General features: G+C 44.5%; 1 protein-coding gene across 4 annotated transcripts; it reads left to right on the top strand.

The window, feature by feature from the left end:
- Nucleotides 1-13: 13 nt before the first annotated feature.
- lrfn5b (leucine rich repeat and fibronectin type III domain containing 5b) lies at nucleotides 14-14,944 on the top strand (the record flags this gene model as incomplete). Of its 4 annotated transcripts, none has more annotated exons than XM_079645033.1 (7): nucleotides 17-418; nucleotides 521-3,583; nucleotides 8,851-9,767; nucleotides 10,512-10,686; nucleotides 11,560-11,893; nucleotides 12,834-13,134; nucleotides 13,257-14,944. In XM_079645033.1, the coding sequence occupies exons 3-7, from the start codon at nucleotides 8,877-8,879 to the stop codon at nucleotides 13,938-13,940; spliced, it is 2,385 nt and encodes a 794-aa protein (XP_079501159.1). In that variant the 5' UTR covers nucleotides 17-418; nucleotides 521-3,583; nucleotides 8,851-8,876. The 4 variants fall into 4 exon arrangements, with proteins under 4 accessions (XP_079501161.1, XP_079501159.1, XP_079501158.1 ...); XM_079645034.1 differs by lacking the exon at nucleotides 17-418 and having other exon boundaries at nucleotides 3,572-3,583; nucleotides 8,851-8,939; nucleotides 9,038-9,767; XM_079645032.1 differs by having other exon boundaries at nucleotides 17-3,583.
- Nucleotides 14,945-21,304: the final 6,360 nt, after the last annotated feature.

Below are 21,304 nucleotides of genomic sequence, written 5' to 3'. Positions count from 1 at the left end.
GAATCCACGCGTGCCAACATTCGTTGTTGCCGTTCAGTGTGGGCGGGACAGACTTGATTTAAAAACCAATCACTGTGCGCAATTCACCAACCGCCCTACAATGCAAAAAGCTGATTGGCTGTTCCCATTAACACGGTTTGGAGTCGTCTCTGCTACTTTAAGATGACTTTTAAGTATTTAAAGACATTCTTCTGAAACTCCGGGGTAATATTAGACCTAGTTTTCTTACTTATTTTCCAAATTATATATTTTTGACTGCAAAAAGTTCACTTTAATGTGTGATGGAAACGCTTAATAACACCTAGTGACAGGTAACAGTTTCCATGGCAACATGCTTACAGGCAACATGGAGTCCCTTCACTGGAGTTGTCAAGATGTTGCAAGATGGATTGAGTCTTTAGGATTCCCACAATACAAAGTAGGTAACCAGGCGAGTTGCTGCATATGAGCCTCCTAGCTCCCTATGTCATATTTCCCTTCTCCAAGCTTTAAATAACCTCATTGTACATTTCTGTTGCAGGCATGTTTCACAGAGAACCTCATCACTGGAAGAAAGCTCATTTATGTAAATTGCATCTACTTGCCAAGACTTGGAATCACAGATTTTAAAGATATGAAGGTATTTCAAAGTCAGAAACTCAAGTTATTTTTTATTTCAGAAGAGCCGATTGTTAAATTGATATTGGAGACTTGTTTACATATCAGCATCAATGATCAATGCAGGTTTAACAGGCTGTGGGGCACCAAGATAATGATGGCACTGTAAAAAATACTCTTATTTGCTGGTGCGGAAACAATGTCTTTATTGATTCAAAGCCTAATTCTTAAATAAAAAACCTCAAGCATTTGCTGACCATCAATCCAGCAACTTCTGTCATGGACTTTAACTAAGAAGAAAAACCATAAAAAGGTTAACCAATAGCTGAAATAATTGTGAGTTGCCACCTCAATTGTATTCAAATATCTCTCCACCTAAGTGGACTGTAGACATTGATGTCCGTGCCAACTCACTCGCACATTCCATTTGGACCTTTAACACTCTTTCTTTAAACAATGTGACATCTAATTAAAGTTGTGTGATGTAACAGCTTCCTGCCACCAGCGCCTCAGATCCGCTGTATCACATGCAGTAAAAGCTACTGTATTTCTCCCTGAGGTCGGAGCTAAATTGGCTTAAAGCATGTTTATTATTCAGCTATCAAACCAAAAAAGACAAAAACAACATGTCTCTGGGTGAGTTTTAACTGATAATGAAATAGCTCCAGTAAATGATTGTAAGCTCTATTGAGTTGAGATGTTCATCCTTTGGTGCATTTGCTTCTGGGAGTGTGACCTTTTAACCTGTCTTCCCATGATGCCACAATCTTGCTGAAATATCCTCGAAAGACTTAGACACATTGACTCTCAGTGGGAACACCTCATTAAATATGGGTGAAAACACACTTTATCAAAGAACTCAACCCTGCTGTGCGCCCTGCAGGTCATCTGTGCTGGTGTTCGCGAGCTTCTGGGGATCACAGAGACCCCGTGGAGTCACAGCGTCGCTGACCCTCGAAGGGACAGCAGGGGCTTGTTCTTGGAAAAAAAGAGCAGGACAGGTGATTGGGCGGACAATCTCACCTACCAGCAGTTCCTGGATGACATGCGTCAGTGAGAGAGAAAGACATGAATCACATGACAGTAAAGTGCAGGAAAAAACAAGTCATGTCAGTGTCACTTCATTCCACCAACTGTCAGATCCTGATGACTCGATTGAGACACTCGCAGGCCTTGACATTTACACTTCCCACCAGCAAAAGGGCTTATCTGCTGTTGCGGCTGGTGAATAAACTGTTATTGTACTGTACATGTGGCAAAAATGAGTGAAACAGGTTTTTTTCGAGATGAAATATTAGTGATATGAAATGATAAACTGTTCAAATCAGAGATGCAACACTTGCCAAATGTATATTTTATTTTGACTGATTTATAATTTAAGTGATTTTTCATGGAAATCACAATATATGTATATATAATGTGATATATAGAGATGTTGTGCTTTTCAGATTTTTTTTATATTAATTAATTGAATATCTTTGTGTTTAATACTAAACAGGAAAACACATTAGATTTGAGAATCTGGCATGGGTATATTTTTACTATTTCCTGATATTTTACAGATAGAAATGTTTGTTATTTGCAGCCCTAGTAAACAACTCTTGCTACCATGCTTAAACCACTAGTCCAATTGATCTCAAGTAAATGTCTTGTTACTGGATGGAGCTATTGATCTGCAGTAGAAATCCTCTGGGTAATTCTGTGGATGACAGGCACCTTTTTCACAGCGCCAGGAGGCCCCAGGAGAAGTATCGGTCATTCTTCTTGGGAATAAAAACAACGCATATGAGTCCAAGAAGTCTCCAGCGCCTCTGTACTGTAACACATGTACTTATGTAAATATACTGTTTACTTTGCCAACTTGCACAAAAGGCCACATGATCACTGCATCAGTGATGGGTCCAGTGCCAAGCAGACCCAAGAGCAGGGGTTTTACTTTCAGCCAACTCAACACTTTCCTGCCAATAATCTATGTAATACATGCAGGCCTATTCAGATATGTGCTATAGTTGTCTTTATCCAGACCAGATGCACAACATGTTTTACCTAAAGGATGTATTTCCAATAACTGTGTTGTTTAAGCCTTGTTATTGCCCGGCTCTTGTGTAATCTCCTCTATCTCCACATCTAAACATGTCTGTGCTTACTTTTTCTTAATAGAATGTTACTGCGTTTCGTGCAGTGTAGTCCAATCTACATGAATAAATGATGATGCCTGCCTTTGAGATAGGCTAGGAGGCACTGCATCTGTCTATGCACACAAATGGTCTATGTGCAGCTCGGTGCGCGCTGATTAACATTCGGAGCACAGCACCTCTGGTCAGAAATGGAGCCGGGTCGGCGGATGACAGTAGTCCGGGGGCATGAAGCGGAGGAGGGGGGGCCAGCAACCTTTCACTCAATCTGGATTAACTCGCACTGAGCCCTGCGTCGCCAGCAAAAGCCCGTGAAAGCGATACGAACATCTGGCTGGATTCAGCACAGCACCAGTCACTCACACACACACACACACACACACACACACACACACACACACACACACACACACACAGCGCTGGAGATATTAAAGCAGCCTGTCGCTACAAAGGCGTTTTCTCTTCTTGGAGGTGCACACAGGCGGATGCGCAGTAGACGCGGACCCCGCACAGCTGCAGCCTCACAGCCACACCGGGACCCCTCTGGGCTGCGTTTTCCAGTTTTTTTTTTTTTTTTTTTTTACCAAAGGGGGGAAGCTGAGTTACATATCTCCGATGTGAGCGGATCGCAGAGGAGTCGTCCTTTAACATGCTGGCCATGGATTTCTTGAAGGGCATCGCTGGTTCCGCAGGCCGTCACATGTTATAGGAGCCAAGACGCGTGTTTTCGGGACACCTGAATTATCACCGCGGACGGTCCCATTTTTGGCAAGGCGCTCTCAGAAATGCTCCCAGAGGAAATCAGCTCCAACCCACCCTCTCCTGACTTGACTTGGTGTTTCATCTGCAAGGTAAATTCTATCATTTATACGCTGCGATTTGAGTGAGGCAACTCTTTTGGGGGGGACTGTATTTCCAAGAGGCGCAATATTGACTTGAAGTAGTTCTCTCAGGACCATATGCAAGGCTTCAAAGGGTTCCCAGTGATAGGGGTTGTGGCTCCACCAGCCCAGGACCTGCACCGCAAGGTCAAAAAAATCGCCTCAATTGCTTCTCATCGCCATTAGATATCAATTTTATTTTTAGTATCCACTTGGCTGCATTCTCTGCTGCTTTTTCCCTCCCTACAGGTGAAAGTGAGAATCATGCATAATGTTGCCATCATCCAGCCAGCTCTCTGAATACGTGCAGGATAAGATGTTTCTTTGTGTTGTTGTTTGTTTTATCAGCACCGAGGATCCAGTGATGTGCTTGCTGTGGTTAAACTGATGCACACCAGTCATTAAGGTGTGATGAAGACTAAATTAGCCTAAGTAACACAATTGATAATGACTGTGTGGGCAGGGGGGGGGGACGTGTTGCCAGGTGACTGATGAAGACAGGTGGAAATGTGATCATGGTGATTTTCATAAAAGGGTTGAGGTAAACCTGATGGTCTTGTCTTGTGTCGAGTGTTAGTTATCACATATCTCATTATTCATGAGTGCCTCAGGCACCATTGTAACTGCTACACCACTAAAAACCAGGCCCACGCCTAATGTTGCTGCTTCTATTTGCTCTTACTGATAATTTAATGCACTGAGTGAGTGATATAGATCAAGTACTGTGTACCTATCACTGATATCAGATAAGTGATATGTGGTTCCTCAGCAGCACAGAGGCTGTTCTGCAGACCGGCTCTACATTCGCTGACCCCAATTTGTACTCTACTCAAGAAAAACGTTTGTCTTTGCTGAAGATGTGCCTTTATTAGGATTTTAAACTTACTTGAGGTTGGTTGACATTCACATAATTTCATTTAACCTACAGGATGTGTATGAGTTCCTTTCATTGCACAACACAATAAGAAGAGGGAAGATTATGCATTATTTAGCCATTGTGTTGCTGTGTGAGGTAGAACACAAGATCCAGAGTGTCTTTGAAAGAGTGAAAATGATTCAATGGATTTTGATTATGTATTACATTTCTGCTTTCCTTATCTTAAGATATTAAGGCTCTTACATGAAAAGAGCCCATGATGATGTTTTTTCTCCTAAGAGATGTAGCTTTTATCGTACACTTCTGTACCTTAAACTGCAGGTGAGATGGTAGATTTGACAGTCTACATGCGTTCCAACTTCCAGCCATGCTCCAAGATTCACATGAGGAGGCCATATTGATATTCTGAGGTGGTGTTCGGCATCGCTCTTTCCGGAAGAAAATCCCAGGTCATAAGCCCCTCACATCAGGGCACGTCACGACGGTGAAAGAATTTAGATCCAGAAACAGTGATCAGCATTTCAATTTGGCCCGTTCAGTCTCCTGCTTTGACAGAACACAGCATCTAAAATATGTTTTCTGCTGTTGTTTGTCTACTGACGCTCCTGTCATGGGATACCCAAGGAATCACAGAATTTCCTGTGTGAAGGAAAACACTTGGAATTGCAAGGGGGAGTTGTAAATGCTGATGAACAGCACTTCTATTGATGCAGTGGGGTCTGCTTAGTATGCTGTACCCCTGGCACACACACACACACACACACACACACACACACACACACACACACACACACACACACACACACACACACACACACACACACACACACACACACACACACACACACACACACACACACACACACACACACACACACACACACACACACACACACACACACACACACACACACACACACACACACACACACACCTGCCTGAAACATAATTTCACATCAGAGAGCTATATAAAGTCATTTAGTTTTATTACGCACAACCCTGGGAAAACATTGTCTCCGATGCAAAATTAGCTGAGTGCACAACCTGCTTGAGATCCGACACCACACGGTCATAGAGTGTACAATGAGTCTGCTCCAGCCTTCAAACAGCACCCCAATTACCAAGGACTTATTTTCTGTATAATATAAGGTGATCTGAAAATGTGCCACTGATTACATCGCACCCAAAACTGACATTTTCTGTGTTGCCATGGCATCAAGGCTGTCACCCAAGAGCTATCGCATTCTAACATTGGCAGGCGGTGTAGGGAAAGGGTGTCACGGGCACATACACTCATTCACAAACACACATGTGTTAGCTAGCAGTCCATAACGGCATCAGTGTTTGGTCAGGATGTTTGGACACGAGCGTTTACCCGACAAAACTGCATTTCTAGCGGCTGTCCGAATATGATCCCATTTAGCAGCAGCAGCTCCATTTGGGCTCATAAAGCAAGCAGGCTGAGGACCCATTTCACTGCTTTGTCGATACCCTTTTACCATCATGTTGCAGCATCAATTTGCCTCCTTGACACAACTGAGCTTATGTCTGGCACCAACAGACGTCCGGCAGCTTTTCAGAGAGTAACCCAGGTGAGCCTCGCCGAGTCGTTGCCATGTGCCACGCTTTCGGCCTGCGTGGAAGCATAGCAGGCAGACTCCATCTCATTAACTTCCCCTCGCAGGCCTGCTTCCCCTGATTCCCTGCCAAGACGTGGATTGCAGAGTCTTTCTCACATGAGCTATACAGCATAAGTTAGACCATCTGAAAACATATCCCCCATTACCTCACCAAACGATTGGCATGCAGTGTGCTGCATAAGGCTTTTCTTGGAGAATGCTGCCCCAGGGAGACCATAGATATCCTCTCCTACAGTACACTGCTACTGCTGCTGTTGCTGCTAAGCATGAATGTCTGTCTCCATTGCTGGGGGTTATTGTGTAGTGAGCTACCTCTATTAGGCACAAATCCACCCACCGGTGTGCGAGTGTGGGTGTGAGCCGTCAGTCTGTTCTGTCCTCTGAGGGAGAAAATACCTGCTCAGAGGTAGTAAACGGACATTTGATTGACTATGAGGGAAACTATGGTTAATGCATCAGTAGATTATCTGTTTTCTTGTTTATTTGTGGCCCTCCCATGTCACCTCACTATATTAAACAGCCCAACCTGGAGGATAATGATTTTCTGGCAGGGGGCGTGACATTAAAAGAGTGTGTGATTGATGAACACATTGATTTATTATCTTCTTATTTGTTCATGTACCTGATGAGTGCAACCTGTTGTGCAAATCCCTGTGGAACAACCATAATGAAATGCAAATCAGGGGGACGGCGACAGACATTTGCCTGCCCCTTCTCAGCAGCGAGGGGGCTGTCCCTTTTGTCCTCACAGAAGGAGTTTTGTAGGGATTACCGTTGCAACCATTCTCTTCACATTTGGCTGAGTTTTCAGCAGCGGGAAGGAAAAAAGCACCCATCTCCACAGAGTGAATCAATATCACGTCTTCAACGCTATTCGAGTCTGGAAGTAGCAGGTCCGCTCCACCTCATTGCACATCCAGAGGCCGTGCCATTCACAGTCAGAGCAGAAGGTGGTTGGCACACACACACATGAAATAACTTATGTACATCTCATCTTCTATACTCTCTCCTCGGATGCACACACACATAGAGTCAATATTGAAGTTTCCACCTATGGGCCACTACACTTTGCATCACAGCTTGGCACGGAAGTCGTCTGCCACCTTTAAGAATTCTTAAAGGGTCTCGACAACATTTATTATTGACTCCAGAGTCCATTTCTCAGCAGATCAGATCTCGTCACCACTGCACCCCAGACTACAATCCTCAAAAAGGGGCTCTTGTGTGACTTGGTAAAGCTGTCCCCTGTAAAAAACGGGCCGAGACAGACATTGATTCATTGCTGCTCGATCAGCACTTTTTATGAAAATGTCACGTCCAGCGCTCTCCCTTCAAGGATATCTTCCCTCCCTTTGCTATTATGGGCCATTTTAACTCGACCTCTTTCCTGCCTCCTTGTCAAAAGCTGTGATACACTTTACCCAGCTGTCAAAACTGTTTTAGGCGGATGCCATCATGGTTTACGTTAAAAACATTGCCCCACATGGCCAGCGTGTCAATCCCATCCCGTGTGATGTTTTCTCTGCTCTATGATATTTTCCCGCACACTCTGACTTTCAAGGTTAATACGCTGCCAGTTGTGTGTCACAGCTCCGGTGCAACAGAGGCTTTTGAAGCATGAAGGTGCTCTGTTGGCAAGCTCTTTGCTGAGGCCAGAATTTGATGCACTCTCTCCAAGACCCTGCGTCGACAATGGAGACATTACCAGCAGACCACAGAAAGCTATAATCATAAATCAGCCATTCTCTTCTGTATTTAAAGGTTAGGCTTTGGATTTTTACTACAGTTGTGGGATTGCATCTCTTGTTCCCTGTATTAGATAGGATTTGTGTTTCTTTCTATGCGCTGGAACAGGACACCCAGAGAGCTGAATATTACATGTTCTACCAAAATGACACTAAATGTCAGTTCTTAAAATAATCACGGATAATGTCACTGTCGTTCTAGTACACGGTCAGGGTGCACCTGAGGAGCTGTGAACTGATTTCCACTGTCTTAGTTTTATGACATGCTATATCCCTGACAAGGTCTCAGGAATCATCAAATGGATCCCTTCTTATCCCCCATCTCGGCTGTGTCATAAGTAAGAGTAGCAGCAGAGAGAGCAAGAGAGAAAATCGATAGCAAGGCATAGCACATACTCGCTGAGGCACTGGGCCCAATCATCCCTTCCTATTGGTGATACGATCCTGGGAGATTTCCGTCTAATTCGGACGAGGCTCTGGACTGCCAGTCTAGACTTTCATCCTTCTATACACCGACATAAAAAGACTGCCATTATCACATCAAAAAAGTATAAGCGAGTAGGGGCTTGCATAGAGAGCTGTCACAAAAAAATCATACAAGATTTCTGGGGATGTTTTGCTCTCAAGTCTGCAGGTGACTAATTAGTTTCATGTCTAATTGCACAGCGTTTATTGTTTGTTCAGGCATCGACTCTCTTAGTTTACCGCTGAGAATTTGGAGAACAAGTCTGAAATCCTAGCTGTGAGCAATGAGTGTGCCTCAAATCTAGCGTAAAAAAAGCTTTAACTTTACACAGCAGAATCCCCAAGTTCCTGTTTTGAAGGGGGAGCTCTTATTGCATGTGTGATTACCCAGCTACAGAAATTACATTGTGATGAATATAATACAGCTAACAATTCCTGCTTTGCATTTTTAAACAGCTAAAAGAGTAATAGGCACTTCTCTTTCTCTCTTTTTGCTTGAATATTTTTTAGGTGTATTAACCTGACTGAAAAGCCAAATGGAGTCCCTCCTGGTTTACCTGATAGTCCTCGGTGTGGCCGTGAAGGCCCACAAAATCCAGGTCTGCCCCAAACGCTGTGTCTGCCAGGTGCTCAACCCCAACTTGGCAACTTTGTGCGACAAAAAGGGTCTTCTGTTTGTGCCCCCGAACATCGACAGGCACACGGTGGAGATGCGTCTCGGAGATAACTTTGTAACCAGCGTCAAACGCAAAGACTTTGCCAACATGACAAGGCTTGTGGACCTGACCTTGTCTCGAAACACTATCGGCTCCATCGCACCCCTCGCTTTCAAGGACCTGGAGAACCTGCGAGCCCTTCACCTGGATAGCAACCGTCTGTCCCGCATCATCAACGACACCTTCAGCGGCATGTCCAAGCTGCACCACCTCAACCTCAACAACAACCAGCTCTCAAACATACACATCGGGGCCTTCAATGATCTGACAGCGCTGGAAGAGCTGGACTTATCCTACAACAACTTGGAAAGTGCGCCGTGGGTGGCCATTCAAAGGATGTCCAATCTCCATACACTCAATTTGGACCATAACATGCTCGGTTACATCCCAGAGGGCACCTTCTCGGGGCTGCAGAAGCTCAAGAGGCTGGACGTGACTTCCAACAAGCTCCAGAAGCTTCCCCCTGACCCTATTTTCCAAAGAGCCGGGGTCCTGGCCACCTCTGGGATAATGGGGCCCACGTCGTTTGCGTTGAGCTTTGGAGGGAACCCGCTGAGGTGTAACTGTGAGCTTCTCTGGTTGCGGAGGTTGCGGAGGGAGGATGATCTGGAGACCTGTGCCTCACCGCAACACCTCGCCGGGCGCTATTTCTGGACTGTCTCAGAGGAAGAGTTCCTGTGTGAGCCTCCTCTCATCACCAGGCACTCTCAGGTATGACCTCCAACTGGAGCTGTGCACTGTATGACACAACACTCACTAATGTTAGAGTCTCTGAGCCAGACGTTAGACTCTGCCTCAGTTAATCCCAGGTGGCACTTTCTTTGACTGTCACACCAAATATTAGCTTTGTGAACCAGACGAGTCTCACAAGACCTGTGGGTCTCATCTGGGTAGCTCAGCTAACTGAATACTGTCAAATATAGTGGACTTACTTAAAACATGTGATCAAACCTTGGCCTGTGATAGAATTCTTAGATAATATTTCAGTAACCATTTTAATAAAGCTCTTTGCAGGTGTATGAGGATCTGCACTGAGCTCTTATTACACAGGGAAAGCTTACAGTGATTTAGTCCTTGATTCATGCATCCAAAATAATTATCTGATCAAATCCTTGCCAAATAACTACAGCTCCTCTCATTCAGTAGACTTATTTTGCATAATTGCAGAGGAAATTGTGTTTACTTGGACTCCATCACATACACTGCAATGTACCGTCACATTGATTATCTTGCCTTCATTAGCATGATAATTCAATATCGTGACAATGATCAATCGGTGATTATATTTATAGGGAATAAAGCTATTACACACAACATCATCAATAATAGCATTTAAAATAATATATAAGCCAAAGCTACAGCACATATGGTAACTGTTTGTACAAAGTGTTTTCCACTGTGTCTCTGTGTTAAACATAGTCCTCCCACTAACCGCCTTTCCTGCCTCTGCCTCAGGAGCTGCGAGCGTTGGAGGGTCAGAGTGTGACAATGCGCTGTAAGGCCAGGGGGGATCCCGACCCCATTATCCACTGGATCGCCCCTGATGGACGCCTGATGTTCAATTCCTCCAGGGCCGCAGTCCACTCAGACGGCACGTTGGACATCCTCATCAGCACCGTCAAGGACTCCGGTCTGTTTGCACCCCAGAGGGCTGTGCCTGTGTTGTTGACTGAACAGAATTAGTTGTTTGCTCATGTTCGCAGAAGGCTATAGGGCTGAAGTATTTGTCGACATCAGGCGATAAAGTTCAGAGCCTTCGATTAAAGCCACAACTGAATACAGAAATGACTTTTTCACCTTGTTGGCTAAAAGTCATTTAGCTATCCTTTTGCCAACATGTACTTTCTTAGACCTTTTTGTTTTATAGTAGAGTAATAGAGTATATATACTCTAATATAATAGAGTAAATCATCAAATGTTTAAAAATGGCAACTTTTTTTTGGTTTCTTGCTGGGAGTTAGATAAGAAAATTGATACTGTCTCATTAAATTATGATATTATAAATGAAGCTAAAGTATAGCAGCCACTAAACTTTGATTGACAGAAGGAAAAAGCTAACCGTAAGCATACTCACAGTGTTAGAAACCTTTATTGATTCCACCATTTGCTGCTTTTACAATAGGGGTTTTGTATAGATTAAGTAAGAGGGCAATAACATGTTGATTAGTGAGCTTTAGTGAAGCTGGTAGGTTCCTGCTGAAATTAGAAATGCCAGCTTTTCTGCTTATCTTAAAGTCTATTTTCTAAGCTAAGCTAAATTGCTGCTGGCTCCAGATTTAAAATCGTATGGACAAATATGGGACAGGTGCCTGTCTCTGGCTTCAGCATTATATCCACAGATAGAACATTTGTATCAATCTTATCATCAAACTCTTGGCAGGCAGGCAAACAAGTCCTACATTTCTTTATACTAAGGTACAAATATATGTAATTTTTCAGGGCACTACTTTGTATATTCCAATTAATAAAGGATGGACATTAATCAATTTCGTTTTTATTCTAGGTTCCTTCACCTGCGTGGCCTCCAACCCGGCAGGTGAAGCCCAGCAGACGGTGGATCTTGTCATTGTCAAACTCCCTCATATCACCAACAACACAGTCGCAGAGCAGGAGCCCGACCCCGGGTCATCAGATATCGCCACAGTGACAAAAACGGGGGTAGAGGCTGGAGGTTTGCCTCTGGGGAACGCGAAGACGAGCCAGGAGAAGAAAGTAGTGATCGCTGAGGCCACGTCCACCTCGGCCATGGTCAAGTTTAACTTCCAGAGGAGTATTCCTGGAATACGCATGTTCCAGATCCAGTATAATGGCACCTATGATGATTCACTGGTTTACAGGTAAACAATTATTACTGGCCTGATGGGTTAAACAAGTTAGAGCTAGTTAGCACGTTGAAATATGGGCCAAATAACACCATTTCATCCAGTAAACAAGCCTTAAATCTTTATCTGGATGTATACCAATGCATTTAAGATGGATTCATAATATTAAGAAGTCCTTGACCCCTGTTTTACCTTTAAATTCTGCTTTGATTGCTTAAATCCATCTGGATGTTCAGTCATTAGGAACTTCACCTGGATTTTGGCATTATTATTTGATGGTGTCTATTAATCCCATCAGGAAGACAGACTAATGCGCTGTGTTTTACTCCTTATTCTTTCACTCATAATCCCCCCTCACAAGAGTGTATCATTTACTTTGTGCGAAACCTTGATAATGCTTAATCAACTAAATCAAAACAGAATGTCAGCACTAAGCTGCGGACTGATAGAAGGATGAAAGAGTAGTCAGCCAGTGTTTCACGAAAAGCATCAGAGGCTTTCGCACATGCCCATCTGAGAAACTGTCGTACACAGCACTCTTTCTTCTCTGGCCTCTTTAACTCCGTATTCAGTGCTTATCACTGATTTTACAGGATCATCGCACAAGCCCCTTTTTTCCACAGAAACTTTGCTCGAGTACACATATGGTTTTTGGCAGTGGCTACTGAAATCAGGACACATTAGGGAGTTGGCTCAGTAATCTTGATGTTGAGAGCAAAACCTGCTTCCCCGGTGACAGAAAGCAACCTTTTATCAGTAAAGACGCTGGAGAAAATCAAATGCCACAAAAGATTATGCCTAGACGGATCTTAAATAACCCCTGGGAGATAAATGATTGTCACGTCATTTTATCCCTTCGACACAATAAACTGGATAATCTGATTTTGTCTCTTTTCATGTAACTCTCCCTAATCTATGTCATCACTCAGAAAGCTTTTGTTTTTCCTTTTTACAGAATGATACCCCCGACCAGTAAGAGCATCATGGTTAACAACCTGGCGGCGGGAACGCACTACGACCTGTGTGTGCTGGCCATTTACGATGACCAGGTCACCTCGCTGACGGCCACCAGGGTGATCGGGTGTATCCACTTCACCACAGAGCCGCAGTACCTGAGATGCCACTTCATGCAGTCCCAGTTTCTTGGCGGCACCATTGTGGTTATCATTGGAGGGATAATTGTGGCCTCAGTGCTCGCCTTTATCATCTTCCTCATTGTGCGCTACAGGGTGTGTAACCAAGGAGATACAGATAAGGTCGGTTTGGCTGTGTTTTGTTCTTTTTGTGTTCATTGTTTCTGATGATATTGAATCAGGGGTGTCTAATAGAATTGCTTTAACTTGTCCTCTCTTCTGTTACTTGTCTCGGGTCGTGTCAGGCTCTAGAGATGGGGGATATTCGCTCACTGAGCAGTGATGGACAGCTGCAGGGCTGTGGGGTTCCTAAGTCCCTCTCCAAGCAGGTCCTGCGTCCCGAGAAGAACGACAAGGAGTGCCTCCGGATTTCCCTGACGCCTCCGGAGCCAGCCAAGCAGAAACAGCCCGCCGTTGAAGCCTCCACCAAACCCACCATCCCGGACTGCACTGTTTCCAACTCTGCTGCCACTCACAGCTGGCACCCGGCCTCCCCGGGCGCTCCCCGGCCCAAACGCTCCACCGCTCCACCCAAACCCTCAGAGGCTCGCCGGGCTGATGTGGAGCTTGATAACATGAACCGGAATAACTCGTCAGAGGTTAAAATGAACACCGCCGTCGCACTGGCTTTTCCTGGCCAGCCCAACAAATGGACCGCAGCACCCAGGGGTCCGCGGCCCCAGCCAGCGCCTCGACATTACATGACTGTACCCGCAGGGGGAGTGCGGGTGAACCGCAGGCACTCCCTGAACGCTGACTCATATATGGAGCACTGTTATGTGGCTTACCCCAGACCCGGGGCCAGCCTGCGCTCCAAGAGAAGCCTGTCGATGAGCGTGGAGCTGCCGCAGCTGGACGGCTCCACAAACATTCACCGGGCCAGGGACAAGCTCTCCAAGTCTGAGTGGCTTCTGGAGAGCACTTTATGATTTGGAGTTTATCACCTGCGGTCCCTCGTTTTCTTGGATCGGATTTGTGGCCCGTTGTGGAACAGACAAGGGATTTAATGCCTGATTTTGAGCTTTTGTGCTCTCTATTGACGGACCTGTAAGCTTCTCTCATATATATGAGGGCAAAGCAGGCACACAGGGTTATTGGGAAACATTTCAAAAATATGTTTTCGACCTTATACCCTATCAAAGTCGTCTTTGTAACGGCGTTTGACGAGACTTTGACGGATGGCACAACGATGTATAAAACAACTTCATGTACAAAAAATGTTTAGTTGTGTGAGATGCTATATATTTCAGTACAACCGTAGGTGTTCATGTGGTATTGGATGCAGTAATCTGGACATACTGTATTATAACCAAGAGAGAAACATGCAGGGGGTTATTATACTCAGTGTCATTCCCTGTTACTTAAAGCGATACAATCTCTGTAGACTTTGAACATGATTCTTGTCTCCAGCTCTACAGAAAGACGGTGACTTGTCTTAATTACCTTGGTGGTGGATGGAGAGATTATGAATGTGCTTTACATCCCAGAGGTGTTGGAACAGAATGTAGTAGACAGACAGCGCTCCATCTTTCCATCCCTGACACCCCCAAACACAGCACAATGCAGTATTTTTGTGGCACTAGTCGACTCAGCCTAATACTGCCCTCCGGTTTGAATCGATACATTTTTCTCACATAATTACATAAAGACTCCACTCTGATAGGATTCCTGTCATGCCTGATTTGAGCGACAATTGCACCAACACCAACAGCATGACAGGTACGGATAGTGATCTGATATTACGCGAGGATGAGATCCAGAGGAATATTTCCATATTTTTTACTTACTGGCGTTATCGTGTCACGCAGATGACAACCATTGTAAATTAACTTGTCGATGTAAGAGAAATGATAATCACAAGTATGGGAGGACGTCAGCTCTTGATTTTGCTGTTGTTTCTGTTTGATGTTTACCAGTATAAATAAAACAGTGATAAAAGGGACAAACTCAGACTTATCTCATTTTCAGCTTTGTGGATTTTCCCAACTGTTTTCACATCATAATTAGAGAGCAGCCCCCTCAAACACAAAGCATGCATCCCTTAGTTCAGTAAGCCCTGCCAGCCAAAGCGGTAATGACTTTGGGGTTTCAGTCATCTTGCAGCAGTGTAATTCCTCTCTCTGCGAGTTGTGGACCTCTGACAGATCCCTGCCCTCAACCCTTGTGTTTGTTCAAAGAGAGGGGGAAAGCAGAAGATGAAAAGAGGCCATGCTAGTCACCGGGGACGCTTCTCGCCTGCGCTTCTCCCTGCTCTCCTGACAGCGCCTCGCTGAGCACTCGCATGGCAGCCGCTGCAGAAACCTGCTGCAGGGAGGTTAAACACCACCTCCGCAGTGGGAACCCGTGCACGACTAATTCTACAGTTACAGTAACGTCTCCCTGACAGCAGGACTGACATTATTTGCTGGAATACAAGCTCTGATTCCTCGTGTATTTCTGTGTTCGGATGCTGCCTGATTGATTTTTCTATACATGCACTGGTGTGCCTCTCTCAGCATGAAGCCTCGAGGGACGCAGCATTGGGATGAGGATACAGCATGGTGCAGGGAATGATCTGCATACTGTATCCAGGAACACATTCATTGCCTTCACCAAAAGAAGCAGGTGCGATTGCTTTTATTCAGGATTTTCTTGCTCATTGTGGGTGATTAAAATGCAGAGGAGCTTGCCCTGAACCTTAGTTCATTCTTTGGCAAAAGCCAGAGGTGTGTGTTAATAATAGATGCATTTCTGAGGAAGAGAGACAGAGAGCGAGGGGAGGAGAGGAGGCGAAGCAGAGAGGAGTAGATGGAAGGTTTTGTGAAACAAATACGGCGAAGGAGGAGGAGGGTGGGAGGCAGAGAGGCAGGGGTGAAGATGAAGGAATAGAGAGGTGCAGAGAATAAGGGGAAGCAGCTCAGAGACGGAGAATGAGAGAAGGGAGGGAGGTGAGAGAGAATGTAGAGCGAGACAGAGCAAGGGAAGGAGGAAAGAGCATCCTTTGTAAGCCAGACTTTCCGTATTCAGTGCACCTTCACAGAGGGGGTGAGAGGGGAGGAAGAGGGGGCAGCAGCGAGTGGAGTTTGCGGTGACAGACCTCATCAGGAGTAGGGGGGTGAGCGCTGTGCCACATCTGAACCACACGCCCCCCCCCACCGTCAACACACCGCACACGCTTGACCCGCTTCTCCATACCCCTGTCTCCTGGCCTTTGTCTCCTCTTCCTCCTCACATTGCACCACAATCTGACCCCCCCCCTCTCTTAGCTCCTCCAAGTCTTCTGTATTGCATCACGCTGACTCACTCAAGATCCTGAGCAACCCTCGCCCCCCCCGCACTGGCCCACTTGAGAGCTGAACCTGCCAATCTTTCCGAGTCTGACCTGCCTTCCTCATACACGAACATACAATCCTCCATCATCACTCCGGCTGGAATTGATATGCTGCTCAAATGCCACCAGGGGTCCGAGTGTGGAATTTTGATTAACCACCCCCCCCACCCCCATCTGCCGTCTCTCAATAGTAGCCTCAATGTTCTGCTGATTAAATTCATTTTATGCTGTCACTGTTAATGAGCTTTTCAAATCCTTTGTGTGACTTTCCCTCGCTTCTGACAGGACGAGACTCTTTACGGAGCACTTAAACCGACATGGCACTATTTCCTGCTTTAATGACAATCATGATGCGGGCGAAATCGCATTGAAACACTGATGTGTCCAATTTGTGGTCATTGTCTTATTTAAAGAGATCATTGGGTCTATATTAACAAACTGAAGAGCCTATTAAAATCACGGTTAAGTGAGGGGTAATAGAGAGGCTTAAATGAAGAAGACAGAGGTCCTTCAACAAGTGTGTTAGCACCTTGATGCTCTCCAGGCCTCAGCGCGGTGTTATATTATCTCCACGCACCAGGCTGTCTTAGTCAGAGACACACATGAGACATTGTTCCCTGGGAGAACATGTAGAGAGAGCCTGGGGCCACATAGACCAATACACCACTGATATCCCTCTCAGGGGGGGAGGGGGCATGGTGTCAAATATGCACAGGCTATTCCAAAGACTATGCATTATTGAGAGCAGTAAATGGGTGCAGGATGAACATCACGGCTCATTAATAGTGAATGTGATTACTGTTTCCGGGAAAACAGCAGTCTGGGCAAGGGGGGAGATAATTGAAATGGTCAAACCTAAACTAAAGACGTGCTTGTTTACTCAGCAACAACTGTTACTTTCTAGTGAAACTCATGATTGAAGTCGATGACTAATGCCTCCACAGTGTCCCGTTATGATTACTCACACTGAAAACGTTCCCGCCCTCCTGACCATTGTTTACCATTCATTCGCATAATCCAGGGGTCTCTAGGAGGGTTTGGAGTCATTCATTTTGTTATGGTCTGCAGCTTTTCAGCCAACCCTGCTTCAATTACCGATGTTTTTTTTTACAAAAGACGAGAGACAGAATAAGTGGGCCTTTTTAAACTCCCATCAGAACATGGAGCTGTCGGCTGAGTGAAGGTCACACACCGGGGGTGCTGACTGAGTGATTTCCGCTGTTTGACATGCAGACTCACTAAGTGACTCAGCGTCATGCTGCAGCACAGACACTAGATTTGGTTTGACGTGAACCCGGATTATCGTGTTGCCCCCCTGAGGGGTTCCCATGCCGAACAAACAGATGCTTCCTCCTCTTCCTCTCCTCTCGTGCTGCCTCCCTTCCTTCAGTTACATATGCTCCAGGGTGATGGACGACAAAGAGCCTGGCTGCAGTTTACACCAGACATACCAGGCACCATTAGGAACCATTTTCAGCCCATTTGCCTGATAGCTGCTATCGTTTATACAAGTGATTTGCTCTCTGTCTCTACACTGAGCGTCCCCCTATGATGGAACTTGCATTGATTTGCCAGGGCTAGAGATCACTAAGAGTACTAACATTACAGCAGCAAAGCAGATGTGCCAGTCAGCGCGCAATATCTATCAGCTGCTGGTGAAGGGGAGACAGTTTAAGCCTCTTTTAGGCTCCAATTCACAGTGACTTTTCTAAAAGTGCTTATGCTAATCTTGTTATGGCTTCAGGCTTCGTAATGGAGGACAGGAAGCTGTTGGGAGGTCGTCGGCCACATTATTTTGCTCACACATCATTACAGGAGTTCCAAGTACCAAGTAACTATTACATGTTACAAGAAGGGAGGAGGGGAGACACATCACTTCGACTCAAGTCACACATTTGAACAAATCTAAAATCTAAAAAAGATTTGGAACACCATTTGGATTTTAACCCCAATGACACATGACTTCAATTGGACTTGAACCCAATTTTGTATTTCAAGACCAAAGATTAAAGCATTATCTAAAAGTCTGCGACCAAAAAATACATTTCCCATCATTTTCTGAATTAACAAAGGGTCAAGTTATTCCTCACCAGGAAGCCCACCCTTAATTCCTCAGATGCACTTTGTCATAACTATCAGCATCCTATCAGGTTGCAGAAATAAACAATGAATGAATGCTGTTACTGAGCGCCAGTTGGAAAACATTATACCATAAATTGATAACATACATGAACTAGGCGGTGGCGAATACAAAAAATATTGCAGTATGCAAAACTTCAGGCCGAAATTACACAAGAGGCATTACGACTTGTTAAGGACACTTAGCTCTGAATTAAGAACTTGGGCCTCGGCTGTCTTCAATTGGGACATGACTGTTTTGACTTGGCACTTGTCAGTATTGACTTCCTTCTTTTCAGACTTGACTTAGGACTCGTAGTTGGGCTCTCTAGGCTTGACTTAGGAATTGACTTGGGATAATTATATAATAATTATAATAATAATTATTATTTGGCCCCAAATCTGCATGTTCTTGCATGCGTGCCTCGCCCACTGCTGAATCATTTATGCACGCACACACACACACACACACACACACACACACACACACACACACACACACACACACACACACACACACACACACACACACACACACACAGAAATCTGCTTGGCTCCAGGGCCTGCATAACCCGCTCACAGTCGGATTATGAATCGCCTGTGTTTCTGTGTGCTAATCTTATTTATTGCTCACAGTGATCTCATCTAAGTCTGCTTGTTACGTTGAGATATCAAACCGTGGTGTCACATTTCACTTGAATTGCACACTAATTGGCCAAATAAAGCATACATGCAAACACACATGGGAATGTAGACAGAAATAACAGAGCTACAGCCCCATAGCTATTGTTTGATCAGTTGTTTCATCCACTGCAGCTAAATGGACACAGCAGCGCGGTTAAAATTGAGAATGTCAGGAGGCTCTTCGTAAACAAGGTTTTAAAGGTCTTTTGATCTGACTGTGACCACATTTCTGCGGTGTACAACCTGCAGGCCGATCACATCTCCGTGCAGCCTGGCTGTCAGTGATTTGAAATGTAGATGCAACGGCTACGCTCTTTTGAAGAGAGACCACCTTTAGTGACCGCATGAAGGGAAGCGGCGACGTGATGAGGATTCTGAAATGAGGCATTAATCAAATAAAGGTCGATTTTTGATTGACGTGTGCGGGCTGATGGGGGAAAGACCAAGGCATGGGGGAAGAGAGAGAGAGACTACAGTGAGAGGAAGAGGAGAGTACAACACTCCCACAGTGGTGGACAAGCCTGGCAACCCACAAAGTGAGTCAGCCTGTCACAAACACGAGGTAGAGTGAGCAGCACGTTATGCTACACTGAATAAATACAGAATAAGCAAGCTCGATACACAAATAAAAATCAGCTAGCAAGAACTGAACACGCTCTCAGACTTCAAAGCCCTCTCATTATAATATGCTATGTTGCAGGGCTGCAGCTAATCATTGTCATCATTAGCAATGTTGAGAACAGGAAGTGCGCAAAGCCTTAATTGTTAAGCCCCGAGCCTGATTTTCAGGTCTCAGGCTCGAAAATGACATTCCCAGAACAAATGACCATATGATATGACTTCTACAATGGTTAAATTAATAATCTTTTTTCTCAAAGCAAGGTTACACCTGTGAGTTGGATGTAGAAGTGTCAGAATCAATATAGATGTTTTTATTTTAAAGTAAATTCAGATTGAACACAGTAAAAAAAATTAAATTATTGTGTCCGTCCAAAAATAAAAAAATACTATAGTGAAAACCACCCTTGAATGATGGGATGGTAGACTGAAAGCTTTAGGAATCCAAACTACAACATATAATAAGTACCCTGTATCAAGATTGATGCAAAACAAGTGAAATATTTTTAGAGCGATTTAGCAAAAAAAAAACACTTCTGGGGTCATTTGGGTGGATTTGACCAATCTCTGGCCCCCCTTGCTCGATTTTGCTGATTGACATCTCTTTCTAACCGTCAGAGCCGATGGACTCGAGGGGAACTCCCACATACTCCTTATTTGGTAATGTGTGTGTGTGAGAGACTGACGCATAGCCAAAACCGGAAGCTGCGATAACTCTGGTGGCTACCATTAGCAGCTAACTTTTACTCTCCGATTTTTACATAAAAATTGAATTATGGATTATGAATGAAAAAAAATTATTCCACAGAAACATTTTCAACCTATGGATTAACCGATTCAGCCGCGTTTTTTCTCGTTTTAATGCCATTGAACGCGTCTTTTGATCAGATTGACAGCTACGGTGAGACGATCTCCCATAAAAGCTACATAAAGGTACGTGTTGTGATGTCTGTGTTTGCTTCCCCTGTCGCGAGTTCGGATCACTCAGTGATGATATATATACCTAAATAATCTGTGGAAACTCAGCTTTAATCGGATATCTTGTATGTGCAGCTACGATAAGTAATAAGGGTATCTTTTATCTTGAGTTCTGTGCCAAAGTGCGTTAGCATTTTTTGCTCAGGGGTCATTTAGATGCTTCTTATGAGACTTGTGTTTTGTTTTGGTAAAAATGGTTTGTATCGTCAGTTAGCTGAGATTCTTCCCGTTAATCTGGTATAACACATTAATAAGTTCTTAAATATTAAGATGCCCTGAGACACAATGTCGTGAAAAAAAAGGGGGGGCTTTGGGGCTTAACAGGTTCCATATGACGCCAAGTGAATCACGCCAAGCTGTGTTCCTCATTCCTATTTGCTACATTGAAATATGAATTATAAAGAGTGGAAATTGAAGGACATTTTCTCTTCCACCCATGCAATTTCAAATAATACATGCCCAAAATAATAAAAAACATGCACCTATTGTGTTAAGTGTACTTTTACTTAAAATGGTAATGCAGTTGTAGAAAAAGTGGTTTAAATAATATTTAAACTATCAAATAGATACAGTATTAAACACCCC

This window comes from Notothenia rossii (assembly GCF_949606895.1).
Source record: "Notothenia rossii genome assembly, chromosome: 8".
Lineage (NCBI taxonomy): Eukaryota > Metazoa > Chordata > Actinopteri > Perciformes > Nototheniidae > Notothenia > Notothenia rossii.
Note: the sequence above shows the minus strand (reverse complement) of the source record. Positions and strands in the feature narration are given on the sequence as shown.